This window comes from Oncorhynchus keta, chromosome 29 (assembly GCF_023373465.1).
Source record: "Oncorhynchus keta strain PuntledgeMale-10-30-2019 chromosome 29, Oket_V2, whole genome shotgun sequence".
In the NCBI taxonomy this organism is placed as follows: domain Eukaryota; kingdom Metazoa; phylum Chordata; class Actinopteri; order Salmoniformes; family Salmonidae; genus Oncorhynchus; species Oncorhynchus keta.
In genome coordinates, this window is record NC_068449.1 from 12,108,156 (window position 1) to 12,119,423 (window position 11,268).

General features: G+C 43.2%; 1 protein-coding gene across 1 annotated transcript; it reads left to right on the forward strand.

Moving 5' to 3' along the window:
• The first annotated feature begins 205 nt into the window (after positions 1 to 205).
• LOC118362314 (Krueppel-like factor 11) lies at positions 206 to 7,628 on the forward strand. The gene is made up of 4 exons (XM_035742544.2): positions 206 to 403; positions 1,296 to 1,556; positions 5,715 to 6,639; positions 6,854 to 7,628. Exons 1-4 carry the CDS (start codon positions 362 to 364, stop codon positions 7,150 to 7,152), a joined length of 1,527 nt encoding a protein of 508 aa, XP_035598437.1. The 5' UTR covers positions 206 to 361; the 3' UTR covers positions 7,153 to 7,628.
• The last annotated feature ends 3,640 nt before the right edge of the window (positions 7,629 to 11,268 follow it).

An 11,268-nucleotide genomic window follows, 5' to 3' on the forward strand; every position in this document is an offset into this window, starting at 1 on the left:
AGTTTTCAGACTTGCAGTTCATCGGGTTCTTTCTGACACCGATGACCCATTTGTACGCCTACCAACAGCCACGCACCCTATTTCCTCCAATCGTCCGGCCACCATGCACTGATCACGCGTCGTCTCACCTGCTATTGGCTAAGATCTCACACACATTTGTTTTTCATTGGTGGCATGTTGCCATCCGCCTGTGTGTTGTGAATTTTGTTTTCCTTTTTTTATCCTGATGTTTTACACAGCTGAGAGAGGACGTAGTGAAAACGAATTGAACAGCCAGTCTCTACTGATCGGGCGGAGTGACACCGCTTCTTTTGTTCCATATCCGGTTGATGCTAAAACTTAATTCAAATATACCTAAACAATGCCCTTACAAACATGTTCAGAAATTGAAGTCTCGTATGGGGTAAGAATATTGTTTTATTTTCTTAATATTATTATTTCAAGTCAACATGCGTATTATTTCATGACAAACGTTTGAATAATTGGTCAATAGGATACTGTATTTGTTTGTCCCTCCAGTTTGTTAATTTCACTTTGGACTTTTTACTTTATAATATTATTCAGTTGGTAATTGAGTCATGTTAGTTCAAAATTATTGAGAAAAAGACAAGACAAAGAAATTATCCAATGACTTCGCAATGATTGACTGTTGGTCCAATATCTTTAATTCAACAGTGCCCAGTTGACAGAATTGTGCAATAGTGTAGCATTTGTTTTATTGACCTGTGTTAATGTTACCCAACGTCACTCTATGATAACCAGGTAGCCCAGTAGAGTGGTATTGTTTTTGCCTAGGCGGGCTACGCTTTCACTATGTGAAACTGGTCACATTATTTGATGTTGGGAGTGGCCATACGATCACTGATAGTGTCATTGCAGACAAAGCACTTCCTGATGCAGCGTTCACACTGGGTAACATACCCTGTCCTGTGCATGCGGGTTTCGGTCTCACGTGGCAAGTGGTAGGGATACATTACTAGTTGGTCTATATTTGGCAATGGGAGGTTACTTGGCTCGTAGGTTTAGGGCAGATGGGGATGTAATCTCAAAAGTCTGCTCCTTCAGCACTCTTAACGGCCACACTGACAACCTCGCAGCAACTGGCACTTGACATTAAGCTAATGACGGGTAAGAATAGAACCATTTCACATTTGAGGTCATTTGGATGCAAATGAATACATCTAGCTGTATGGTTTTGATTGGGTCTCATTTCCCAGTTATTGTTGTGATTAGTCCCTATTGTGACTCATAAGTCTTCTATTATACCATCATCAGAAAAACTTTCTTTCCTCCAGATGAATGGGATGGTGATGGACTATTGCGGCTCCTATCTGAAGAGGAAGAGGCACTACAGTGAGCAGTCCTCCCTAGGCTGCAGTCTAGAGTACACAGACCTGGAGGCTGCAGAGGCTCTGGTCTGCATGAGCTCTTGGGGCCAACACCGCCCCAACCCCTGCAAACCCAGACCCCTTACCCCCGCCTCGGACTCCTGCGACTCCCTTTTGCCTCTGGACCCACCGGAGACCCCCAAAGACTTTGTCTCGCTCTCCTCCCTGGTAAGAGTGTATTCTCTATGGACAACCATAAACACCACACATCCCAAAACAACCATCCTAGCTTTGACTTACTGTGTAAACCAGCTTTGAGACAGTGTCTTTATCTCAGGTTGGTGTGTTTGCTAAAAACTTTGCATGGCTTATAGGGGTTGGAGGGGTTAGGGAGGTTGTTGCACAGGTGTCAGGAAAGAGATAAAGAGAGTCAGTTTCAACTTCACCCAGTGCTCATCTCTCAGCTGCTGGTTGTAAAAATCACTGTTTTACAACCACCCATCTCAAACTAGTCAATAGTGTAGTGTGCATACGTGCCTACTGTGGTCACGTATCTCTCCTAACAGCTACATTAAACCTCCAATTTGAAACAGAACACACCCAACCTAGGACTTCTGTACTAGAACACCACAGTGGCTGTACTAGAACACCACAGTGGCTGTACTAGAACACCACAGTGGCTGTACTAGAACACCACAGTGGCTGTACTAGAACACCACAGTGGCTGTACTAGAACACCACAGTGGCTGTACTAGAACACCACAGTGGCTGTACTAGAACACCACAGTGGCTGTACTAGAACACCACAGTGGCTGTACTAGAACACCACAGTGGTTCTTTGTTCTACAAAACAAGTTTTCATGAACAATTGTGACATGACCAAGATAAAGCAAAGCAGTGCAACAAAAACAACAGTGTTACACATGGGATAAATAAACATACAGTCAATAACACGATAGAAAATCTGTATACAGTGTGTGCAAATGAAGTAAGGAGGTAAGGCAATAAATAGGCCATAGTGGCGAAGTAATTACAATTTAGCAATGAACACTGGAGTGATAGATGTGCATATGAGGATGTGCAAGTAGAAACACTGGTGTGCAAAAGAGCATTAAAAAAAACGTAATATGAGGGAGGTAGTTGGTTGGATGGTTGGGCTATTTACAGATGGGCTGTGTACAGCTGCAGCGATCGGTAAGCTGCTCTGACAGCCGATGCTTGAAGTTAATGAGGGAGATATCACCCAACTTCAGTGATTTTTTTAAAAATTATTTTATTTTTTTATTTTTTTTATTTTTTTGTAATTTGTTCCAGTCATTGGCAGCAGAGAACTGTAAGGAAAGGCAGCCAAAGTAGGTGTTGGCTTTGGGGGATGACCAGTGAAATATACAGTTGAATTCAGAAATTTACATACACTTAGGTTGGAGTCATTAAAACTTTTTTTTCAACCAGTCCACTAATTTCTTGTTAACAAATATTGGTTTTGCCAAGTCAGTTAGGACATCTACTTTGTTCATGACACAATGTTTCCAACAACTTATTATAATTCACTGTATAACAATTCCAGTGGGTCAGAAGTTTACATATGCTAAATTGACTGTGCCTTTAAACAGCTTTGAAAATTCCAGAAAATTATGTTGTGGCTTTAGAAGCTTCTGTTAGGCTAATTGACATCATTTGAGTCGATTGGAGGTGTACCTGTGGATGTATTTCAAGGCCTACCTTCAAACTCGGTGCCTCTTTGCTTGACATCATGGGAAAATCAAAAGAAATTAGCCACAATTGTAGACCTCCACAAGTCTGGTTCGTCCTTGGAAGCAATTTCCAAATGCCTGAAGGTACCACGTCCATCAGTACAAACAATAGTACCAAGTATAAACATCATGGGACCACACAGCTGTCATACCGCTCAGGAAGGAGATGCGTTCTGTCTCCTACAGATGAATGTACTTTGGTGCGAAAAGTGCAAATCAATCCCAGAACAACAGCAAAGGACCTTGTGAAGATGCTGGAGGAAATGGGTACAAAAGTATCTATTGCCACAGTAAAACGAGTCCTATATCGACATAACCTGAAAGGCCGCTCAGCAAGGAAGAAGCCAATGCTCCAAAACCGCCATTAAAAAAAGCCAGACTGCGGTTTGCAACTGCACATGGGGACAAAGATCGTACTTTTTGGAGAAATGTCCTCTCGTCATAATGACCATCGTTATGTTTGGAGGAAAAGAGGAGGCTTGCAAGCCGAAGAACACCATTCCAACCGTGAAGCACGGGGGTGGCAGCATCATGTTGTGGGGGTGTTTTGCTGCAGGGGGGACAGGTGCACTTCACAAAATAGATGACATCATGAGGCAGGAAAATTATGTGGATATATTGAAGCAACATCTCAAGACATCAGTCAGAAAGTTAAAGCTTGGTCGCAAATGGGTCTTCCAAATGGACAATGACCCCAAGCATACTTCCAAAGTCGTGGCAAAATGGCTTAAGGACAACAAAGTCAACGTATTGGAGTGGCCATCACAAAGCCCTGACCTCAATCATGTAGCTTATAGGGGTTCACATTCTTAAATCAAAGTGGTGATCCTAACTGACCTATGACATGGAATTTTTACTAGGATTAAATGTCAGGAATTGTGAAAAACTGAGTTTAAATGTATTTGGCTAAGGTGTATGTAAACTTCCGACTCATCTGTACCTGCTGGAGCGCGTGCTATGGGTGGGTGTTGCTATGGTGACTAGTGGGCTTAGATAAGGCGGAGCTTTACCTAGCCACGACTTATAGATGGTTTGGCGAGGACCAGCCAACGAGAGCATACAGGTCGCAATGGTGGGTAGTATATGGGGCTTTGGTGACACAACAGATGGCCCTGTGATAGACTGCATCCAATTTGCAGAGTAGTGTTGGAGGCTATTTTGTAAATTACATCGCCGAAGTCAAGGATTGGTAGGATAGTCAGTTTTACGAGGAAATGTTTGGCAGCATGAGTGAAGGAGGCTTTGTTGTGAAATAGGAAGGCGATTCTAGATTTAACTTTGCATTGGAGATGCTTAATGAGTCTGGAAGGAGAGTTTACAGTCTAGCCAGACTCCTAGGTATTTATAGTTGTCCACATATTTTAAGTCGGAACCGTCCAGAGTAGTGATGCTTGGCGGGTGCGGGCAGCGATCGGTTGAAGAGCATGCATTTGGTTTTACTAGTGTTTTAAGAGCAGTTGGAGGCCACAGAAGGAGTGTCGTATGGCATTGAAGTTTGTTTGGAGGTTTGTTAACACTGTCCAAAGAAGGGCCAGAGGTATACAGAATGGTGTCGTCTGCGTAGAGGTGGATCAAAGAAAGAGCGACATCATTGAGAGATATATATATATATATATATATACATACATACATACATACATACATACATACATACATACATACATACATACATACATACATACATAGAAAAGAGTCGGCCCGAGAATTGAACCCTGTGGCACCCCCATAGAGACTGCCAGGGGTCCGGACAACAGGCCCTTCAATTTGACACACTGAACTCTGTCTGAGAAGTAGTTTGTGAACCAGGCAAGGCAGTCATTAGCGTACTTTGATTGACAGAGTCGAAAGCCTTGGCCAGGTCGATGAAGACTGCTGCACAGTACTGTTTTTTAAAATTTATTGATGGGCATTATGATATCGTTTAGAACCTTGAGTGTGGCTGAGGTGCACCCGTGACCATCTCGGAAACCAGATTGCATAGCGGAGAAGGTACTGTGGGTTTCGAGATGGTCGGTGATCTGTTTGTTCACTTGGCTTTCAAAGACTTTAGAAAGGCAGGATGGATATAGGTCTGTAACAGTTTGGGTCTTGAGTGTCTTCCCCCTTTGAAAAGGGGGATGACCGTGGCCGCTTTCCAAGCTTTAGGAATCTCAGACGATACGAAAGAGGTTGAACAGATTAGTAATAGGGGTTGCGACAATGGATAATTTTCGGAAGAGGGTCCAAATTGTCTAGCCCAGCTGATTTGTAAGGGTCCAGGTTTTGCAGCTTTTTCAGGACATCAGCTGCCTGGATTTGGGTGAAGGAGAAGCTGGGGGGGCTTGGGTCAGTTGCTGCGAGGTTGCAGAGCTGTTGGTTGGGATTGGGATAGCTAGGTGGAAAGCGTGGCCAGCCGTAGACAAATGCTTATTGAAATTCTAGATTATCGTAGATTCATCGGTGGTGACCGTGTTTCCTAGCCTCAGTGCAGTGGGCAGCTGGGAGGAGGTACTGTTATTCTCCATGGACTTACCAGTTTCCCAAAACTTTTTGGAATTAGTGCTGCAGGATGCAAATTTCTGTTTGAAAAAGCTTCCTAGTATGGTGCATACATACACTGATTCTGTCTTGCCTTTTTCTCTCTGGTTTCCAGTGTATGACACCTCCTCACAGCCCCAGCTTTGCTGAAACCCCCACCAGTACTGCCATCCACACAAGCACCTCTCCTCTGAGCCGGCCCAGCTCCAGCCTTTCTGTAAGGGTCTGTGGGGTCCCACGACCGCCCATGGCCTCTATTGCTGAGTCCCCAACCACTGGAAAGACCCCACCACCGGCACCCTGCCGAGCAATGGTAACCAGCGTCATCCGCCACACTGCAGACACACAGCCCTGCGAGCAAATTCCAGCACACCCCACCGAGCAACAGAGGATCTCAGAGCTGGTGGTCCATCAACAGCACACAGTAAAGACTGAAAAGAGCAGCAAACCTCCCTTCACACCCAACCTCGCCCTCATCTCTTCCTGTAGGGAACAGCCAGTCAAGACTGAGAAGGAAGAGCCAAAGGCTATCCACTGTAAGGAGAGCCCCTCCCCTCCCGCTAACACCCAATCACAAAACAGCCTGCCCACATGCCTCTCCCCGCCCCCCACCTCCAATCCTCCAATCATCTGCCAGATGTTCCCGGTGACCAGCCAATCAGGGATGATCTCAGCGTTCATCCAGGGCCCGATGCAGACATCCAGGACCCCCACATCCATCCTGCCCCAGTCTGGCCCTCTAGGGGCCCTCCAGCAGCCCTTCCTCATGGGCCAAGCTATGCCCCAGGGCACGGTGATGCTGGTTCTCCCCCAGTCCCACATGTCTCAGGCACCCCACTGCTCCCCACAGACTGTCATGACCCTGGGCCACGCCAAGCTGCTACCTCTGGCCCCCGCCCCGGTCTACATGCCCGCCGGACCCTGCAGCGCCACGAAGATGGACTTCTCCCGCCGGAGGAACTACGTGTGCAACTTCCCCGGCTGCAGGAAGACTTACTTCAAGAGCTCCCACCTCAAGGCACACCTCCGAACACACACAGGTAAGCGAGAGTTCACAGTGCTTCTCATGGATGAGTGGAAGTGAGATAGAACTTGACATTTATGGGATAAGATGTTAGGATCTTCATTTGTGTATCACGATGTAAACTGAAGATTATAAGGTCATTTATTTGACTCAAAGCATGTTGGGGTTTGTTAGTGACTAAATGATAATGACTTGCTCACTTACACTCTCTTTCTAATTTTCTCTCTCAGGTGAGAAGCCCTTCAGTTGCAGTTGGGAGGGCTGCGACAAGAAGTTTGCGCGCTCTGACGAGCTCTCGCGTCATCGGCGGACCCACACGGGCGAGAAGAAGTTTGTGTGTCCCGTGTGCGAACGGCGCTTTATGCGTAGCGACCACCTGACCAAACATGCCCGCCGTCATATGACCAGCAAGAAGACCCCCTCCTGGCAGGCTGAGGTGCGCAGCCCCAACAAAATGTCCTCTCCCAAGCCTCTGCCGTCAAACCCTGCCTCACTCTCCCTCAGTATGCTGGTACCTGCCTTAAACTAGACTCTGCCCAACACTACCCACTAGTGACTTCTTACCCAAAACCCCCAAACCATGACATGGATAGGGGGGGGGTAGTCAAGCACACAAGGCTGCCATTTTACTCATGGAGAATGTCTGAAGACATGCACTGGACTCTGTATTTTTTTTTATTTTACTGCTCATTTGTACATTTTTGTTTACTTTTCAGATATTTTACACAATTGTATGTATGTATGTATGTATGTATGTATGCACTCTTTTGCCAAAGCCTTTGTAATGAAGTTTGTCTTTTACATTTCACCTGTCTTCTTTGTATGTATATTTGTACATAATATCTATGTGATTGTGTTGTATTTCAAACTACATTTGTTAATTTGGGAAAATGACTTAATTGTGTAAAATAATCTATGTGGATAGTAATCTATACTGTGATAATTACTTACTGACTTTTCATATTATTTAATACACATTTGTAATAAAGACATATTATAAACTGGTGTGTTTTTAGCAAATCTCCCTTTGACCTTAGATGGTCCTTTTTATAAAAAATCAGAACAGCCCTCTAGTTAATCAGCATTCCTTTCCAGTCACTCCCCCAGTTATATGGTAGTGGAATAGAATGGTGTCTTGCCACACCTATGTGAGTCAGTCAGCTGAAACACTTCCTGTTCAAAATGCTGACTGATCACAGCTCTGGACTGGACCACATCCTGTTGGTTTAGTGGAACGTGCAGGCCAAAGGACTTTTTGTCCCATTCAGCAGCTCTAATCCAAACTATGCTATGAGGCAGCGGGATGTATAGGCACTCATATCCTTGCCTCTGTACTTATAAGCCTGGCCGACTGGTGTATGCCCTGTGATACAGGTAAGAAACCTCACAAGTATCGTTATGAAGTAGTGTGACATTATTTGTGTCAATTGATAACTCAGTCTCTGGATTGCTTTAATAATACAGATTATTATATAAGCCTAATAAAGGTGTAACCAGTAGTCATCCTTGTAGGTTAAACATTCAGTATTACATAAACACCCATCAAGTAACTATTTTGTCCCTCTTTGGCCATCACATAGCTTATATAGCCACAAAGTCATAATAATGACTAAATCCCGCATTTTCAGAATGTATATTCTTGTAATTGGAATCTAACCTTAACCGTATGCCTAACCTTAAATGAATATCGAAAAACGTATTTTTAGCACAAATGTTGACTTTGTGACTGGTAACTAGTGGAAACCCTCTTGCCGCCACTGCGGTTCCATACCCGGTAACAACCGTCCTCCAATCAGATTGTGAGAACTGAACTGTCGGGAGGTGCGACCAATAGACTGGGTCCTTGAATACCCGCCCCTTTGCCTTACGGATCGATTTACACAATACTGCCTCTATGGGTTGAATGGGTTCATACTATCTCACATTTTCTCTAACAGTGACACCTTGTGGACATTAAGAAACATTATCTGACTTCACAAGTGCCACCTTGTGGACAAAAGCTGCACTGTAATTTATTTTCCCGGTTAGATGATGCTGATCTAAATCTCCTGTAGTTTTTGTAGACTACAGTTTTTCCTGGGATTTCATGAAAACAGGAATATCTGAGGTTTGCGTCGGTAGCCTACAGCCTACTGCGCACGGGAATAGCTGGAAAGAGAGAGTATGGAGTTATGTGGCCGAGTAAGCTAAATAATAAGCTAGATATTAGGATCCTCATTAACTAAATATTGGGGCTATAAATATATTCACCTGTCAAAGGGCAAGAAAAAAAAAGTGTATATATGATGAAATGTCCGATCTGTGCGTTCCTCCAGAGTCGGTCACGCAAAGCTCCGCTATTGATTAGGCCTAGATAAGAAAATAACAATTCTACCTAGGCTACAACAACACAGTACAATGAGGAATGTAGTATTGTTATGAAGTGAATATACAATTATTGGCTATAGCTGTAAACTGTAGGGATGTAGGCTAATTAGACATATATATTTTTTTGGGATCCCCATTAGCTGGGGTGATTGCAGCAGCTACTCTTCCTGTGGTACAAACAATACACGATACATGACATAATACGGAACATTAATAGACAAGAACAGCTTAAGGACAGAACTACATACATTTTAAACGTGTGTGTCAGTGCTGTGTGTAAATTTACTATGTAAACAAGTTGGAATATTCAACACATTATGCTTCTTCTAAAAACAAGTGATGCAGTCAGTCTCTCCTTTACTTTTAGCTAAAATAGACTGGCATGTCTTGTACAGATTGATAATAGCCCTCTGATAATAGTGAAGAGCAAGACCGCTCAAACGTACCGTTTTGAATGCTTCATGTCGAAATAACTGCATAGAATCTAATTAAATTGAATTTGTCATATGCCCTGAATACAACTGGTGTAGATTTAACCTTGATTATGAGCCATTCACAACGATGCAGTTTAAAAAATAATAATTACAATAAAATGGTAACATACACAAGAATGGAGCTATATACAAGGAGTACCATACAGCCTGATTATGCAAACATTTCGATCACTTATGGCTATTCTCAACTGTTTGCATACAAGGTCCAGAAGGGTACATTATCAGGCTACTCATATGGGGGATTTTATGCGCGCTCTCTTCCCGTTTCGTTCCGTTTAAGAAATATTTTTCAACAGAATCGGCGAAATGTAAATAGGTTTTCCTTTGGTTTCTGCATTTTACATTCAGCAGGCAAGAGCAGACTGTAGTAGTAAATAAAAACATTGAAATAAGTGAACAATAGGCTATTGTAAGTCTAGTTTTTTCATGGGACTCCACGAGCTAAAGAGGATTTATTAGGAATAATACTACAGGCCTGCCTACCCAATGAATTTACAGTGAAATATTTGGTTTAAAATATATATATATATATATATATATTTATATGAAATGACAGTCAGCCTAAGATAAACATATTGCTCAAAAACAGAGGAGAACAACTCCTATGCACACAGCTAGTCCAGCCATCTACATGGACTGTTGTCCTCCCTATTTGGTAGCAACTCCAAAGTCCGATTGAATTTTTATTTAACAAGGCGAGTCAGTTAAGACCAAATTCTGATTTACAATGACGGCCTACCCCAGCCAAACCCTAACCCAAACCCAAATTTGTAACGGGTTTCTTCCTGGGAAGGAGAGGAGGACCAACATGCAACGTGGCTATTGTTAAGCATCTCTAATAAAGACGAAAACACTATACAAACACAAAATAAGAAAACGTGGCAAAAACCGAAACAGTCCTAACTGGTGCAGAGAACACAAAGACAGGAAACAACCACCCACAAAATACCTAAAGAATATGGCTGCCTAAATATGGTTCCCAATCAGAGACAATGATAAACACCTGCCTCTGATTGAGAACCACTCCAGACAACCATAGACTTACCTAGAATACTACACTGAACACAACCCCATAAATCTACAAAACCCCTAGATAAGACAAAATACATAAATCACCCATGTCACAGCCTGGCCTAACCACAATAATAAAGAAAACACAGAATACTAAGGCCAGGGCTTGACAAAATTAATCCTGATGGTTGTACAGTCGTCTCAAATAAAACTGTGAAGGACCTCGGCGTTACTCTGGACCCTGATCTCTCTTTTGATGAACATATCAAGACTGTTTCAAGGACAGCTTTTTTCCATCTACGTAACATTGCAAAAATCAGAAACTTTCTGTCCAAAAATTATGCAGAAAAATTCATCCATGTTACTTCTAGGTTAGACTACTGAAATGCTCTACTTTCCTGCTACCCGGATAAAGCACTAAATAAACTTCAGTTAGTGCTAAATACAGCTGCTAGAATCCTGACTAGAACCAAAAAATGTGATCATATTACTCCAGTGCTAGCCTCCCTACACTGGCTTCCTGTTAAGGCAAGGGCTGATTTCAAGGTTTTACTGCTAACCTACAAAGCATTACATGGGCTTGCTCCTACCTATCTTTCTGATTTGGTCCTGCCGTACATACCTACACGCCCCTAGAATTTCTAAGCAAACAGCTGAAGGCAGGGCTTTCTCCTATAGAGCTCCATTTTTATGGAATGGTCTGCTTACCCATGTGAGAGAAACAGACTCGGTCTCAACCTTTAAGTCTTTACTGAAGACTCATCTCTTCAGTG